Source organism: Nerophis ophidion, linkage group LG06 (assembly GCF_033978795.1).
Source record: "Nerophis ophidion isolate RoL-2023_Sa linkage group LG06, RoL_Noph_v1.0, whole genome shotgun sequence".
NCBI classification, from domain to species: Eukaryota; Metazoa; Chordata; class Actinopteri; order Syngnathiformes; family Syngnathidae; genus Nerophis; species Nerophis ophidion.
In genome coordinates, this window is record NC_084616.1 from 35,940,035 (window position 1) to 35,958,933 (window position 18,899).

Below are 18,899 nucleotides of genomic sequence, written 5' to 3' on the forward strand. Positions count from 1 at the left end.
GGGGTGGACGAGATCCGCCCGGAGTTCCTTAAGGCTCTGGATGCTGTGGGGCTGTCTTGGTTGACAAGACTTTGCAGCATCGAGTGGACATCCGGGGCGGTACCTCTGGATTGGCAGACCGGGGTGGTGGTCCCTCTCTTTAAGAAGGGGGACCGGAGGGTGTGTTCCAACTATCGTGGGATCACACTCCTCAGCCTTCCCGGTAAGGTTTATTCAGGTGTACTGGAGAGGAGGCTACGCCGGATAGTTGAACCTCGGATTCGGGAGGAACAGTGTGGTTTTCGTCCTGGTCGTGGAACTGTGGACCAGCTCTATACTCTCGGCAGGGTTCTTGAGGGTGCATGGAAGTTTGCCCAACCAGTCTACATGTGCTTTGTGGACTTGGAGAAGGCATTCGACCGTGTCCCTTGGGAAGTCCTGTGGGGAGTGCTCAGAGAGTATGGGGTATCGGACTGTCTTATTATGGCAGTCCGATCCCTGTACGATCAGTGTCAGAGCTTGGTCCGCATTGCTGGCAGTAAGTCGGACACGTTTCCAGTGAGGGTTGGACTCCGCCAAGGTTGCCCTTTGTCACCGATTCTGTTCATAACTTTTATGGACAGAATTTCTAGGCGCAGTCAAGGCATTGAGGGGTTCCGGTTTGGTGGCCGCGGGATTAGGTCTCTGCTTTTTGCAGACGATGTGGTCCTGTTGGCTTCATCTGGCCGGGATCTTCAGCTCTCACTGGATCGGTTCGCAGCTGAGTGTGAAGTGGCCGGAATGAGAATCAGCACCTCCAAATCCGAGTCCATGGTTCTCTCCCGGAAAAGGGTGGAGTGCCATCTCCGGGTTGGGGAGGAGACCCTGCCCCAAGTGGAGGAGTTCAAGTACCTAGGAGTCTTGTTCACGAGTGGGGGAAGAGTGGATCGTGAGATCGACAGGCGGATCGGTGCGGCGTCTTCAGTAATGCAGACGTTGTACCGATCTGTTGTGGTGAAGAAGGAGCTGAGCCGGAAGGCAAAGCTCTCAATTTACCGGTCGATCTACGTTCCCATCCTCACCTATGGTCATGAGGTTTGGGTCATGACCGAAAGGATAAGATCAAGGGTACAAGCGGCCGAAATTAGTTTCCTCCGCCGTGTGGCGGGGCTCTCCCTTAGAGATAGGGTGAGAAGCTCTGTCATCCGGGAGGAACTCAAAGTAAAGCCGCTGCTCCTCCACATCGAGAGGAGCCAGATGAGGTGGTTCAGGCATCTGGTCAGGATGCCACCCGAACGCCTCCCGAGGGAGGTGTTTAGGGCACGTCCAACCGGTAGGAGGCCACGGGGAAGACCCAGGACACGTTGGGAAGACTATGTCTCCCAGCTGGCCTGGGAACGCCTCGGGATCCCCCGGGAAGAGCTAGACGAAGTGGCTGGGGAGAGGGAAGTCTGGGCTTCCCTGCTTAGGCTGCTGCCCCCGTGACCCGACCTCGGATAAGCGGAAGAAGATGGATGGATGGATGGATATATATATATAGAGAGAGAGAGATAGATATATACACACACACATTCAAGGCCATGTTATTATTGTGAAGTAAGTGAGATATGCTGTTCTCAGCTTGATGAGTAAAGAGGCGACTCAAATGAGGTTGTTAAAAAAAGAGAGAGCTTGTCAAGATGCGATCGCTGTTTGTTAGGGAGTGTAACAACGGAATGCAGCTGAGATAGGCTAGAGCACCCCCTGTGACTCTCAAAGGGACAAGGGGTAAAAAATACATGATTGGAAGGATGGAACAAGGGATTGGGTCAAATGCATAGGGTAATTTCACCACACCTAATGTGTGTGACTATCAGTGGTACTAAAATACAGTAGCATCGTAGACCTAAGTATTAATTTAAAAACAAGACAGTGGTTTCATTTAACAAGTATATTTAACATGTTGGGCTCGGTAACATTACACACAGTTTGTACAGTAGCACTTTCTTTGGAAAATAAAATACTGTACTTTAATCAAGTGATTATTTGGCGTACTACTAGATGAAGTCCGCGTACCACTAGTGGTACACATACCACAGTTTGAGAATCCCTGGCTTAGCCATTGGCAAGCCTGCTCCTGGCTTGTTCTGAATGTGTAACATGTTCAACCCCCTCTTCCAGTGATACTAGTTCATGATTATGATACTTAAGAAACTAAGAAATTATGTTTATTGACTGCAATGGAGGTTATTATTATTAGCTTAAGGATGTTTTTCCCCCCAATCATTAAATGTTCCTTCTCGTGAGAAGCCATTATTGTAATAATAATTGTCCAGCCTTAACCATAATGACCGACATTAAAATACAGTAGCATAGTAAAAGGCTTAAGTATTAATTAAAAACAAGGCAGTGGTTTTATTTAACAAGTATATTTAATATTTTGGCCACTGTAACATTACAAACAGTTCGAACAGTAGCACTGTCTTTGGAAAATAAAACACTGTACTTTAATCAGGTGATTAATTGGCGTACAACTCGATCAGGGGTGTCAAACGTTCAGCCCGAGGGCCGGATCAGGCACGCGAACAGGTTTTATCCGGCCCGCGGGATGAGTTTGCTAATTATAAAAATTATAACCTGAAATTTCTGAATGAAAGAAACTGCAGTCCTAAATGTGTCCACAGAATGTCACAATATAAGTTATTTGTATCTTTGCAGATGCTACATATGTACAAAATAAACTACATGTTAGTGCACCAGTCGAGGAAAATTATCAAACTACATATATAACATACTGTCATTTGATTTTAATATATATTTTTTATCTTGATGGATTGAAAATTAACACCAATGAGTTGACTGATTGTAACTGAGATAGGCACCAGCGCCCCCCACGACCCCAAAGGGAATAAGCGGTAGAAAATGGATGGATGGATGGAGTTGACTGATGAACATGATCACATAATTAATTCAGAAAATATAAATAACGACAAATAAAGTATATTTACTATTAACCGCAGCAGGTAATTGTAAGGGAAAAAACAACATTATGATTTGTACAATTTCAGAATGTGCTTGTTCTATTTTAAACAAAGATAACAATCTGAAGTTGTCTTTATTTTTAAGTTATCGTGCAACATGTTCAACGCCCTCTTCCAGTGATAATAGTTCATGTTTATGATACTGAAGAAACAAAGAAATGTTGTATATTTAATGCAATGGAGGTGATTATTATTAGCTCAAGGAAGCAGTTTCACACTGGGTGGGTAGAAACACAATTATCTGCTAGCCGCTCAGCCAGGGGAAAAATAAATAAAGTGTCAATCGGCGCTTGTGATTGCCGCTTAAAAGACATTAATCGGTAATGGCGATGACTTACTTTTTCACGTAAATTGGCTGATACTGATCAGTGGCCCGTCTTGTCCAGGGTGCAGTTGGGATAGGCTCCAGCACCCTGCTGCTCTTCCCAATAGTAATTGGTATGCCAGCAGGCCTTTCAACATTTCAGGGCAGGAATGTCCAAAGTGTGACCGCTGATCAAGTTTTTGCATATTATCAAAATACAACCAAACAATAACAACAGTAAACAATTCAGGAAAATAGGCAAAAATATGTAATGTAATAAATGCAAGCCAAAATGTTAATACCAGTAACAAACACTAATTCGCTTGGTCACCTACAACATGAACTTTGTGTATTTAGATTTATTTAATGCCTGTTTTTAGCTTTTTCTTTTTTCAAAACAAAATATCAAATTGGGCTCCACATGCTTTGACCGGTGGAAAAAGTTTATACACGCCTGCTCTCGGGTGGGGCTTCACGGTGGGAGAGGGGTTAGTGCGTCTGCCTCACAATACGAAGGTCCTGAGTAGTCTGGGGTTCAATCCCAGGCTCGGGATCTTTCTGTGTGGAGTTTGCATGTTCTCTCCATGAATGCATGGGTTCCCTCCGGGTACTCCGGCTTCCTCCCACTTCCAAAGACATGCACCTGGGGATAGGTTGATTGGCAACACTAAAGTGGCCCTAGTGTGTGAATGTGAGTGTGAATGTTGTCTGTCTATCTGTGTTGGCCCTGCAATGAAGTGGCGACTTGTCCAGGGTGTACCCCACCTTTTGCCCGATTGTAGCTGAGATAGGCACCAGCGCCCCCCGCGACCCCAAAGGGAATAAGTGGTAGAAAATTAATGGATGGATGCTCTCGGGTGTCCAGTTTTTTCCTCAGCAGTCCACATACAGAAAAATTGAAGAATGTGATAAAGGCCATTTTGATATTGTTCACCTGGCTCTTCGTCTTACACGCCGAAATCAACCCATGTAGTTTAGGCATGAAATGGGATACTTAAAAAAAAAAATTAAACTAATCACCGGAATGCTTGGGATTTATTAAAAGTATTCACGATTAAATTTGCATTTTTAATCTCTATTAATTGTGTTTTATTTTGCATGAGCAAAGAGACTCCTAATGTGTTTTTTAAACACCTTCAACATCATATTTTTCCAAACAAACATTTATCCACATTAATGGGATACTCATTACTCATACTTACTCATTTTGACTTATTAATGTGCAATTTTTAAGTTCTTCCTTCCTGCAAAGTGGGCATAATACGTTGTTGGTAATGTTTATTTTTAACTCAAATTTCCCATTAATAGGACTAATGTGCTGTTTCGCTTCCTCCATGCAGGTGGTTTGTTTCTGAAACCTGTCACTGCCACATCAACTGTACATGTGCACACTACTTGGACAAACTGCCAAAAAATGCTATGGTGTTAAAATGTAATAGTGGACATTTACATTTAATTACATTAATAATGATAATGATGGCTTGTTCCGCATTTATCTGTCCGTTTTAAAACCCCTCATCAAGAGTTGGATTTGGGGGGTTAAATCACCGAAATGATTACCGAGCATAGCCACCGCTGCTGCTCACTACTCCCCTCAGCTCCCAGTGGGTGGAACAAGGGGATGGGTAAAATGCAGAGGGTAATTTCACCACACCTAGTGTGTGTGTGACTATCAGTGGTACTTTAACTTGAATATTTAATACAAATAATCATTCATAAAAAACTGATACTGGTACTCATAACATTACAAAAAAAAAATCATTTTTTTTTCTTTTCAGAGTGACCTTAATCTTAATTGTGTTTTTTAAATATGAGATGGTCCAATAAAAAAACAACAACAAAAAAAACGACAGCACGTGTCAACTGGCGCCCCAGGTAGCACTTTGGACACCCTTGCTTTCTATGGGATAAGAGCAAGTCTCTAAAAAATGAACAACAAAAGCCAGAATCCAATCTTCTGGTGCCCCAGGACATACTGTACTGTACTAGTAATAAACCAAGCCTTAATAAAGTGATCTACTGAGGGGTCCCTAAAATTGGGAACCTGCTCAACGGTGCAGATGGAAGCGGCCTCTGATCCAAACACTCTCTTAGTAGATGACTTTGCACCTTGTCTTAGAGTTTCAGTGATGCTGTTGCCTTGGTAACCATCACTGACAACATGTGTGGCGGGCAACAGGATTTTTTTTAATTTAAATGTTGCTGTTTGACTGTTTAACATTCCACAAGAACAGGCAGCCTTTAAGTAAATAATTAATTGAATTGATTTATTGCAAAGGGTCAATATCATCCATGCATGGTGTGATACGCTTTGTATGTATGGCATTTCACCAAGACTCACTCTGGCTGGATTTGGTTGGACTTTTATTTAATAAAAACAAAGTTTTATTTTTTTTTAAAAACCTTACTTTATGAACTTTTGTGAATGCTAGATCCCCCCCCCCCCCCCCCTCCCGTTTTTACTTCACTGTATACATCACTGTAGACCAGGGGTAGGGAACCTATGGCTCTAGAGCCAGATGTGGCTCTTTTGATGACTGCATCTGGCTCTCAAATAAATCTTAGCGGACATTGCTTAACACGATAAATAATGAATGATTCCGCTGGTAATCACAGTGTTAAAAATAACGTTCAAATTATACAATATTCTCATGGATTTTAATCCAACCATCAATTTCCATTACACCTGTTCAAGAAGTCGCAATAATGGTAAGAAGTATTATATTTATTATTGGTTAGCTTTAGAATAACAATGTTATTAAAAAGAATAAAAGACTTATTATACTTTAAAAATGTTGGTCTTACTTAAAAATGCACGCATTTAATTGTATTCAGTATTAAAAAATATTATTTGACTCTCACGGAAATACATTTTCAAATATTTGGCTTTCATGGCTCTCTCAGCCAAAAAGGTTCCCGACCCCTGCTGTAGACACTATTCACCTTTAATCACTAAAGACACTTTAACTGCTGCTGTGACCCAAGGTTTGCGATGAGGTGGCGACTTGTCCAGGGTGTGCCCCGCCTTCCGCCCGATTGTAGCTGAGATAGGCGCCAGCGCCCCCCGCTACCCCAAAAGGGAATAAGCGGTAGAAAATGGATGGATGGATGGATGGATGTGACCCAAAGTCACCTCCATATTTATACTGTTGACTGCCAATCAGAATGCGCAATAATGTTATTTTACTTACTGTGCCTTGTATATACATTTTTATTTTTTAAATTTCTTATTTTATGTTTATTTTTAGCTAAGTACCCTGTGACTTGTTGAGGGCTGGATTAGCAAAATAAGATTTTCATTTTACGGCAAACTGTTTAACTGTGCATATGACAATAAACAATCTTGAATCTTGAATCTTTATTGTTTGAATACACACAAAACATGTGTGCAAAGTGCACTTTATAGCACATTAATGATGGTAACGGTGAAGCACGTGATGCATGCAAACAATTAAATACAAACAAATATAAAGCTTTGCAATAATTATTGAATTGCAGTTGTGCTAAAAAAACCGCTAGAGGTCACTGCCACACCACATTAATCCGAACATAGACCAGGGTGAACGTTTAATGTTGCTAACTAACTTCAATAGCAACACTTAGCAAATAACACCGCATAATGGTTGGTTATAACCATTAGATTGTATAGTTATGTGCTCGGTTTTTCTCAAGTGACATCTCACTCCATCGGAAAGTATTCAGTGTGGGATCTGACTACATTTCCCAGCATGCATTTGGGGTTCACCATTCCCCTCTTTGGCATAGAACCGTTTATCAGCGTCTGGATGAAGAGAACAGAGAGACAGCGGCGCGAGCTGTCAATGTCTCGGCGAAAATACTTTTTTTATCGCGTTTTTTGGGGAAAACTTTGTATTATGTTTTTATTTGTAATTTATGATTAGACTTTTAAACGGTGTCATTGTTACGTTAACAAACCGCTGATAAAGTGCTCGAAGACAATTCCCGAACACCCACCAGGACACGTTTGTGCTCCTTTTCCGGGACACTTGTGGAGTTGAACTGTTGAAGCTTTTCCAGCTTCTCTCTGGCGACGTATGAGCTCCTGAAAAGAAGAATTTCTACTATATTTGTCAAAAAGTTGTTCCGAGAGCCGTCATGGGCTGCACAATCAGCGCCGAGGACAAAGCTGCGGTGGAGAGAAGCAAGATGATCGATAAAAACCTTCGAGAAGATTTAGAGAAGTCCTTGAGAGAAGTGAAGCTGCTTTTACTCGGTAAGAATCGTTCGGACATTGAACGCACCACTTGTAAGTTAGTCATGGTTTTGTTAGTGGAAAGTTGTTTTAATATTATTTCAATTATACAAGCCCACTGCTGCAGATCACCACAGTTTATCCAACCTGAGGGGCTGACACCTTCTAGATTTACCGATCCATCCATTTTCAATAGGGTCAAGGGCGTGTAGAGCAGGGGTGTGACTCCTTGGGTACTTAACAATTTGACCCTCTTATTCCTGGGATGACGATTCGATTTAGAAAAGATTCTTGATCCAACACGATTTTCGATTCTACACGATTCCTGACTTAAACCTTTTTGATTGATTCAAACTTTCATTAGTAGATTGCACAGTTCAGTACATATTCCGTACAATTGACCACTAAATGGTAACACCCGAATAAGTTTTTCAACTTGTTTAAGTCGGGGTCCACGTTAATTCATTGCGAATCCCGCAATGTATTAGGTGTAATCATTATATTAAACATTTTCAAAACAGATAACAGGTTAAAAAACACTTCATCTGGTTGGAGAAGGCCTAAAGCATATTTAAAAAAATTGGTTCTTATATACGAAAAAAAAATGTATACAACTTTTCTTTTTCTTTTTTAATCAGATTTATTAAAATTATGAATCAGCAATTTAGAATCAGGATGAAAAGGAATTGTGATTCAGATGTGAATCAATGTTTTTGTGCACTCCTATTATTTGGAATAATAATTATAATAAACATTTTTCAAAACAGAATACCCCTGGGACTCCGAACGGGACAAGCGGTAGGAAATGGATGGATGGTTACAAGATAGAAAAGTTCCTTCTAGTTTCATTGAGATGGCCTAAACATTTCCATCCATCCATCCATTTTCTACCGCTTATTCCCTTTCGGGGTCGCTGGCGCCTTTCTCAGCTACAATCGGGCGGAAGGCGGTGTACACCCTGGACAAGTCGCCACCTCATCGCAGGGCCAACACAGATAGACAGACAACATTCACACTCACATTCGCACACTAGGGCCAATTTAGTGTTTACTATTTAAAAAAATTAAAATAAAAACTTTTTTTTTCTAAGTAAAAAAAAAAAAAAGTAGGAATTGATTTAGAATCGGGATGAATACGAATTGCAATTCAGAATCGATTTTTGTGTGCACCCATATTTGGTCATTTGCGGGCCCAAATTGTCAGTTAATTGGTGACGAACCCTAAGATGCAGAGATGACGGCAGACATTGAGCAGGAAAACATGATTTAATAAAACACTAAGACAAAAACCGAACAAAAGGGGACAAAAAAAAGCGCGCACGAGGCGGATAACAAACTTGGCTATGAACAAACAGAACTGGAAGCAGGAAACAAAAGACAGTAAGCTACAAACAGCTACCGAACATAACTTACTGCAACGCTGCATTGACATGACAGGTAGCAACGAAAATAATCCATCACAGACTGGATGGGAAGGCAGGTTAAAATAGGATCAGGCTGATTGACTCCAGGTGTGGCCAGGTGACAATCAGCCACAGCTGAGGGGAAACAGCACTCAGGGAGAAACACAGGAAACAGACAAAAAAAGAGCGCTGACAGCAAATACTACAGACACAGAGGAAACAAATACAAATGCAGAGGAAAAAACTAAAACATAACCAAACTGTCAGGGACGAACCTGACAGTAGCCCCCCGGTCCATAATGGATAACAGACGTTTAAGACCCCCCCCCCCCCCCCAAAAAAAAACCAAAAACAGTCCAAAGTCAAGGGATGGTGGAGGGAGGACAAGGCGGTGGGCCGCCAGGCCAAATGTCCCCGCGACCAGCGGGGAAGAGTCAGGTGGCGACGGAGAGTTGAACGCCGCCTCAATTTGCGGGGCAGTCGCCTGTGAAACTACCACATATTTGGCCGACAAGAGTATGGTGGCGCTCTCTGCTGGCCCACCAAACAGGATGGTAGTGGTGACCCCTGCTGGCCCACTGGACAGGATGGTGGTGGCGACCCCTGCTGCTGGCCCACCGAATAGGATGGTGGTCGTGGGCCCAACGGACAAGATGGTGTTGGCGACCCCTGCTGGCCCACCGAACAGGATGGTGGTGGCGACCCCTGCTGGCCCACCGGACAGGATGGTGGTGGCGACCCCTGCTGCTGGCCTACCGGACAGGATGGTGGTGGCGACCCCTACTGCTGGCCCACCGGACAGGATGGTGGTGGCGACCTGTGCTGCTGGCCCACCGGAGAGGATGGTGGCGCCCCGTGCTGCTGGCCCACCGGAGAGGATGGTGGCGCCCCCTGCTGCTGGCCCACCGGAGAGGATGGTGGCGCCCCCTGCTGCTGGCCCACCGGAGAGGATTGTGGCGCCCCCTGCTGCTGGCCCACCGTAGTGCGTGGTGGCATCTGCTGGCCCACCGGAGTGCGTGGTGGCGTCTGCTGGCCCACCGGAGTGCGTGGTGGCTTCTGCTGGCCCACCGGAGTGCGTGGTGGCGTCCGCTGGCCCACCGGAATGCGTGGTGGCGTCTGCTGGCCCACCGGAGTGCGTGGTGGAGTCTGCTGGCCCACGGGAGTGCGTGGTGGAGTCTGCTGGCCCACGGGAGTGCGTGGTGGAGTTTGCTGGCCCACGGGAGTGCGTGGTGGAGTCTGCTAACCCACCGGAGTGCATGGTGGAGCCTGTTGGTCCACAGGAGGTGATGGTGCCGTAGGTTTCAGACCCACCGGAGGTGATGGTGGCGTCTACCGGCCCATCGGAAGTGATGGTGGCGTCTGCCGGCCTACCGGAGATGATGGCGCCATCTGTTGCAGACCCACTAGGTCGAGAAGTAGCTGTACCTCAGCTGCACAGCTACTCATAGCCCCCCTCCTCAAGGGACGGGTCCCAGACGTCCCCAGATAGGCCCACAGTCAACATGGGTGGGTGGGAGAGGGCTTGAAACGCAGCAGAACTCTTCTTTAAATTAGCCATTAGTTTTAACGCTAAATTAAGCCTCTCTGCCATAGACATCTCTGTGGGGTTAGAATTTGGCTGGATTATTCTGTCAAAGTTAGTTTGTGACGAACCCCAAGATGCAGAGAAGGAGGCAGACATTGAGTGAGATAACATGATTTAATCTTTAACACAAAAACAAAACCAAACAAAGGGTACAACAAAAGGCGCGCACGAGGCGGCTAACAAACTTGGCGAAGAAAAAACAAAACTGGAAGCAGGGAACAAAAGACAATAAGCTACGAACAGCTACTGAACATAGCTTACCGCAACGCTGCATTGACATGACACGACAGGTAGCAACGACAATAATCCAGCACGGACTGGATGGGAAAGCAGGTTAAAATAGGTGTGGCCAGGTGCCAATCAGTCACAGCTGAGGGGAAACAGCGCTCAGGGAGAAACACAGGAAAGAGACAAAATGAGAGCGCTGACAGGAAATACTACACACACACACAGATGAAACAAAGACAAATGCAGAGGGAAAAACTAAAACATAACCAAACTGTCAGGGACGAACCTGACACAAATTACTAAATAGGACTTTGGACTCTCCACAAAACTAGGGATGTTGTAATATGAAAATTGCATATCACCGTTATCGTGACCAGAATTATCATGGTTATCATTATTTTCTCAGTATTGTTGAATGCGCTCCAAAAGTACTTATACACTGAAATCTTTTGGCCATGTAATTTTGGTAAAATAACTAAATTGGACACATATAGATAACCTTCAATTTTGCGTTTCTGTGAGTGTTTTAGTCTTTGTAAATGGCTTATACTTGTACAGCGCTTTTCAACCTTTTTTTTTTTAAGGAACTCAAAGCGCTTTGACACTATTTCCACATTCATCCAATTGCACACACATTCACACACTGATGAGCAAGGGTGAAGTGTCTTGCTCAAGGACACAACGGACGTGACGAGGTTGGTAGAAGGTGGGGATTGAACCAGGGACCCTCAGGTTGCTGGCACAGCCACTCTCCCAACTACAAACCCCGTTTCCATATGATTTGGGAAATTGTGTTGCATGTAAATATAAACGGAATACAATGATCTGCAAATCATTTTCAACCCATATTCAGGTGAATATGCTACAAAGACAACATATTTGTTGTTAAAACTGATAAACATTTTTTTGTTGTTGCAAATAATCATTAACTTTAGAATTTGATGCCAGCAACACGTTACAAAGAAGTTGGGAAAGGTGGCAATAAATACTGATTAAGTTGAGGAATGCTCATCAAACACTTATCTGGAACATCCCACATGTGTGGAGGCTAATTGAGAACAGGTGGGTGCCATGATTGGGTTTAAAAGCAGCTTCCATGAAATGCTAAGTAATTCACAATCAAGGATGGGGCGAGGGTCACCAATTTGTCGGCAAATTGTCGAACAGTTTCAGAACAACATTTCTCAACGAGCTATTGCAAGGCATTTAGGGATTTTACCATCTACGGTCCGTAAAATCATCAAGAGGTTTATAGAAACTGGAGAAATCACTGCACGTAAGCGATGATATTACGGACCTTTGATCCCTCAGGCGGTACTGCATCAAACCGACATCACTGTGTAAAGGATATCACCACAGGAACACTTCATAAAACCACTGTCAGTAACTACAGTTGGGCGCCACATCTGTAAGTGCAAGTTAAAGCTCTACTATGCAAAGCAAACTCCATTTATCAACAACACCCAGGACCGCCGCCGGCTTTGCTGGGCCCGAGCTTATCTAAGATGGACTGATGCAAAGTGGAAAAGTTTTCTGTGTTCCGACGAGTCCACATTTCAAAATATATTTGGAAACTGTGGACGTGGTGTCCTCCGGAACAAAGATTAAAATAACCATCCGGATTGTTATAAGCGCAAAGTTCAAAAGCCATCTTCTGTGATGGTATGGGGGTGTATCAGTGCCCAAGGCATGGGTAACTTACACATCTGTGAAGGCACCATTAATGCTGAATGGTCCATACAGGCTTTGGAGCAACATATGTTGTCATCCAAGCAACGTTATCATAGACGCCCCTGCTTATTCCAGCAAAACAATGCCAATCCACGTGTTACAACAGTGTGGCTTTGTAGTAAAAGAGTGCGGTTACTTTCCTGGCCCGCCTGCAGTCCAGACCTGTCTACCATCGAAAATGTGTGGCGCATTATCAAACATAAAATACGACAACAAAACCCCGGACTTTTGAACAACTTAATCTGTACATCAAGCAAGAATGGGAAATAGTTCCACTTTCAAAGCTTCAACAATTACTTTCCTCAGTTCCCAAACGTTTATTGAGTGTTGTTAAAAGAAAAGGTGATGTAACACAGTGGTGAACATGTCCTTTCCTAACTACTTTGGCAATTTTTAACCCTAAGTTAAAAATTATTTGCAAAAAAAATAAAGTTTATGAGTTTGAACATCAAATATCTTGTCCTTGATTTGCATTCAATTGAATATGGGTTGAAAAGGATTTGCAAATCATTGTATTCCGTTTATATATTTATATGGAAAAGGGGTTTGTACATGACCTGAATGTATGGCCAATGTTCTGCGGCTTCTCCTCTAATCTAAATTGGTAAAAGTTAATTGGAGAGTTAATCATGCCTCTCACCTGGATAGTAGAGGAATGACTAACAAGCTGGTGAACTTTGACATCTAACTTAGAGCCCGAAATTTGCAAAAGATACGCTTTTTTGCAGTATTTTTTAAAATCCTTTGCAAAGACTGTGATTAATTTTTATCCAAACGGGATAATGTGAGTGTCCCAACCATTGACATCCCAGCGATAGCCGACATTGTACAGTAAGTGTTTGTTTTATTAGTTTGTATGTTTGTATGTCTTTTTGTTTAGCACTTAGCAATACAGCTGCGGGATTATGTGTTTTACTAAAGCTACATCTATTTAGTTCTCAGCTTTTGGCGCTTGATACTCATTCTCCTTGTGTTTGGGCTCAAAAATATAGGGTTCTGGATCATAATTTATCCCCAAAAAGTTGTTGTCCCCTCACAAAGTCTGCCATGATTCGTATTTGTCCATCCATCCATTTTCTACCGCTTATTCCCTTTTGGGGTCGCGGGGGGCGCCGGCGCCTATCTCAGCTACAATCAGGCGGAAGGCGGGGTACACCCTGGACAAGTCGCCACCTCATCGCAGGATTCGTATTTGTTGTTGATGGAAGGAACTGTGGTTCCCACACACATATCACGGATCACGTGACTGGCTTGCTCGTTATCTCACAAAAGGGCCCAGGAATCTTTGTGAGATTTATATTATGATGATCATATCTACTTGCCAACGTAAAGCATGAGGTGGCGACATGTCCAGGTTGCACCCTGCCTTTACCTGAGTGCAGCTGGTACAGGTGGGTTGCAATCACCTGACCTGTGTTTATTTCCTGTCAGCGCTCTTAGTTTCGTTCAACTTCCTGCATGTCTCCCTGAGCGCTCGTTTCCCTAAGATATGCTAGCTGCTAAGCTCAAGTTTTTAATGCAAACAGGGTGGGCAATCGATACAAAAATGGATGTAACGATACCAAGTCTAGTATTAGTATATAGTCGACACTACAGTGATTTGATTGATTTTTATTTTTTTATATATTTATGTTTTTGTTCAGGAACAATAACAACAAAATTGCCTTAAAGTCTTTGGCAAGGAGGACTTTAAGTGCAAAAAACTAAGGATTTAAATCAGAACCAATATTAGTATTTCTATGAATTTAGGTATTTTGCACTATTGACTTTATTTTGATTAAAAAAATGTATTAAAAGAAAGGGCGTAAAGAAATAATTTAAATATCCAATTAAGTATTGTTACATCTCCATCCTGTATTTCTGTCTTATTATAATTGCGATAAAACATTTAATTATTGAAAATTTGAAGTAACAGCATTGTTATCGCCAATATTGCCCCATCACTACTCGGTATTAGATCAATACCCAAATTTGTAGTATCACCCAAAACTAATAGATAGATAGTACTTAATTGATTCCTTCAGAAAGTTCCTTCAGGAAAATGAAAAATGTAAAGTAACTAAACAATAAGTGTTAAATAATAAATGCTTTTTACATTTCAAGTGTTCAGGTTCAAGTTTATTTGTCACATGCAGACTACACCACAGTGAAATGCTTTTTTCCACGCTCTTTGTCTATTAAAGCTTTCCACCACAATCGTTTTGTCATACAGGTTCACACTAATTGGAAAACAAACTTCCATTCTGCTTTGTATTAAAGCCCGTCCTCTAATTAATGTGTCCCCTGGATTTCCGTAATGATATTGCGTACAGTGGGATCCAAACACTAGTTACAGAATCTAATACACTAGATACAAACAAATACAAAACATTTAATAGCTCTGATGTACATTAATTACGAGACAATTAAGTTGCACAATGAGTCACAGTAGTTATGGTATAAGTATCAGTACAAGTAGAAGTACAGTAGTCAAATGCAGTACCAGTGCAATATCAAATAGTATAACAGTATGTACAGTATAGGAAGCAACAAATATTAAGGTGTCTACAGTTCTTTGGCAGTTGAGTAGTGACAGTAGTATGAACAAAGGTAATGGAACAGTATGACTTATTTTTTACTCTTGTTTTTACATTATTTACAGTCATTGAATGGAGAGTATTGTAGTGTCAAGAGAAACACGTTACACCAGAAATTTACAAGCTATAAACAGTAAATTCAACAAGTAGATTGATAATAGTTTTGATAAAATAATACAACCCTAAATGATGCAATATGTTACTGCATACCTCAGCAGCCAAATTAGGAGCCTTTGTCAGCTGCTTTTAAATGATTATATTATTATTCATTTGCCAAATAATTTTGTGATATATATTGTTATCGCAGGAGGCTGCAATAAATAGTACAATACAGATTTTAGGTCATATTGCCCATTCCTTGCGCAGTTGGACCCGAAGTGACATGTACCCAAGCTCTTTCAATATGGAAGCCGTGTGTGACTGGTGGGAAAATGAGAGTTCTTGGCGGTGGACATGTTAAATAGAGACAGACTTGAATAAAATACTTCTGTAAATAAAAATGCAGCAAATCATCGCATGCAAATAAATGAACTCCAATATTGGACATTGACAAACTACAAACTTAAAGACCTACTGAAATGAGATTTTCTTATTTAAACGGGGATAGCAGGTCCATTCTATATGTCATACTTGTTCATTTCGCGATATTGCCATATTTTTGCTGAAAGGATTTAGTAGAAAACATTGACGATAAAGTTCGCAACTTCAGGTCGTTAATAAAAAAGCCTTGTCTGTACCGGAAGTAGCAGACGATGTGCGCGTGCCAACACTAGTTGTAGAGCTCCTCACACCCTCACATTGTTTACAATCATGGCCTCCAGCAGCTAGAGCGATTCGGACCGAGAAAGCGACAATTTCGCCATTAATTTGAGCGAGGATGAAAGATTCGTGAATGAGGATAGTGAGAGTGAAGGACTTGATTGTTTTCCACTGTCCTTATTTCTCATCATACATGGTACCTTGTGTAAATAATTCCATCCATTTTTCCATCCATTTTTCTACCGTTTATTCCCTTTTGGGGTCGCGGGGGGCGCTGGTGCCTATTTCAGCTACAATCGGGCGGTAGGCGTCGTACACCCTGGACAAGTCGCCACCTCTTAACAGGGCCAACACAGATAGACAGACAACACTCACATTCACACACTGGGGCCAATTTAGTGTTGCAAATCAACCTATCCCCAGGTGCATGTCTTCGGAAGTGGGAGGAAGCCAGAGTACCCGGCGGGAACCCATGCAGTCATGGGGAGGACATGCAAACTCCACACAGAAAGATCTCGAGCCTGGGATCCACCTCATTAAATGGAATTTTAGCTGGAGGTTGTTTGTTGTTATTTTCTTGTTTGCTTTGTAAAGAGTTGCATTTCCCCCACTTGGCTGGATGCTTCTGTTCCAGTTGCTGCAATAAGTTTGTTGTGCTTCTGCTTTTTTCAAACAAACTTTGCAACTTGCAGTCATTGGTTCCATTCCTGTTTCCACAAAACCAAACCAAAACATTGGCACAAACGTTTTGCTATCGTTTGCATTAGCCATGTTATGTTACATGTGTGTGACTCTCAATAAATAAATAAGGGGGAGGGCGGAAGCTCCTGGAGGCAAAAGTTGTGCCGTAGCAAGAAGAGAAAATCATTGATTTTTTTTTCATTTTTAAAAATCGTGTGCTGGACGAAGTGGCTGGGGAGAGGGAAGTCTGGGCTTCCCTACTTTGGCTGCTTTCCCTGCGACCCGACCTCAGATAAGCGGAAGAAGATGGATGGATGGTCTGCAAAAAAACTCAGAATTTATTCAAATTTGTTTATCACCCAGGACTATTAGGTAGTCTTTTCCTCTCCACTTTAGTAACCTCACTTCCTTTTGATAAAAAAACATCTCACAACTGCACCAACAGGTTTGTGTTGGTATGTCCTACTGAATCAAGTCTGCACATGCAAAGTAGCGTAGAAAAGTCCATCTAGCGAGTAAAGAGGGGGGTGCTGTCGAATAAATCAAATGTCATACTGATTCAGCATTTTAATGTATCTTAATTTATCTCAAAGTGCATGAATTAAAACAAAAAACTAAATTATTGTTTTCAATAGAAGAAAACTTTATTAATCATTGTTTATGTTGGCCTAATGGTTAGTCCGGCTCTGATTGTGGTTATGGGAGAGCTGGAGTCTATCCCGGGTGACACCCTTGACTTTGGGTGTTGTACACACTAGACTGGTCGCTAGCCAAATGCAGGGCGCATTTAGACTCACATTGATACTTATGGACAATTATTCTCAGAGCATTCAATTGATTTTGTCGCATTCAATGTTACTATATATATTAGGGGTGTGGGAAAAAATCGATTCGAATACAAATTGAATTGTTTATGTTGTGCTATTCAGAATCGATTAAAATTTTTTAAAAATCGAACTTTTTTTATTTGTTTAAAAAAAGAAATGTTTTTTTATTTTTGTTTTACTTTATTTTTTTAATCAATCCAACAAACCACTACACAGCAATACCATAACAATGCAATCCAATTCCAAAACCAAACCCGACCCAGCAACACTCAGAACTGCAATAAACAGAGCACTTGAGAGGAGACACAAACACTACACAGAACAAACCAAAAGTATTGAAACAAAAATTAATATCAACAACAGTATCAATATTAGTTATAATTTCAGCATAGCAGAGATTAAAAATCCCTCATTGACATTATCATTAGACTTTTTAAAAAATTAAAAAAAAAGTGCCACAGTAGCTTACACTTGCATCGCATCTCATAAGCTTGACAACACACTGTGTAGAATATTTTCACAAACATAAAATAAGTCATATTTTTGGTTCGTTTATTAGTTAAAACAAATTTACATTATTGCAATCAGTTGATAAAACATTGTCCTTTACAATTATAAAAGCTTTTTACAAAAATCTAATACTCTGCTTGAACGTCAGCAGACTGGGGTAGATCCTGCTGAAATCCTATGTATTGAATGAATAGAGAATCCTTTTAAATCGAGAAAAAAAAAATGTTTTTGAATCGAGAATCGAATCGAAAAAAATCGATTTATCGAATCGTGACCCCAAGAATCGATATTGAATCGAATCATGTGACACCCAAAGATTCACAGCCCCTATATATATATATATATATATATATATATATATATATATATATATATATATATATATATATATATATGTATATATGTATTTTTATTTAAGAATCTGCAATTAAGCTGACAATACGTTGAAATGTGTGAGGAAGTACCTGTAGAAAACCCACACATGGGGTGACCATGCAAACTCCACAAAGCGATGCCCAAATGGAGATTGGAACCTAACCTTCAGTCTTCTGAGTATGAGGCTCACATGCTAACCATTGACCGGAGTGGGTATTTACCCATTAATTCTAATGGACATGTACAGTATGTGCATTAAACCACCATTAGAGTGTACATTCTCCAATTGTGAAGTTGGCTTTATCAGGGTTGTTTAAATATTTTCCACTTAGGGGCACACACTTAAAAAGTCAAAGCATGCAGGGAGCTGTTTTAGTATGTTTTTGTTTTGTAAAAAAAAAAAAAAAAAAAAAAAAAAAAAAAAACTAAAAACAAACAATAACATAACTTTTGTTGGGTTTGTTGCAAAGGGTGCAAAGTTATTAGTATCGAAATGGCAGCTTTTTCTCATTATACTTTTTGATTTAAATGTTACTGTTTTTGGTTTGATTTTGTTTTGACAATAGGCTGTGGTCCGACAAAACTCAAGCTGTGGGCAACAAATGGCCCCGGGGCCACACTTTGGACACCCGTGGTTTAACCATTCCTTTATTTTCAAACTTTGAAAAAACATCCATTGTTGATACTGCTAGTCCACGTTATTGTCCTAGGTGTGCTGGAGCTTATCATA

General features: G+C 41.5%; 1 protein-coding gene across 1 annotated transcript in view; it reads left to right on the forward strand.

Moving 5' to 3' along the window:
* The first annotated feature begins 7,068 nt into the window (after positions 1-7,068).
* Positions 7,069-18,899, forward strand: part of LOC133554634 (guanine nucleotide-binding protein G(i) subunit alpha-1-like) — a 49,162-nt gene continuing 37,331 nt past the window's right edge. Inside the window, exon 1 of the mRNA XM_061903601.1 lies at positions 7,069-7,516. Within this exon, the coding sequence (XP_061759585.1) occupies positions 7,399-7,516 (118 nt within the window). The 5' untranslated portion in view covers positions 7,069-7,398. The remainder of the gene's footprint in view (positions 7,517-18,899) is intronic.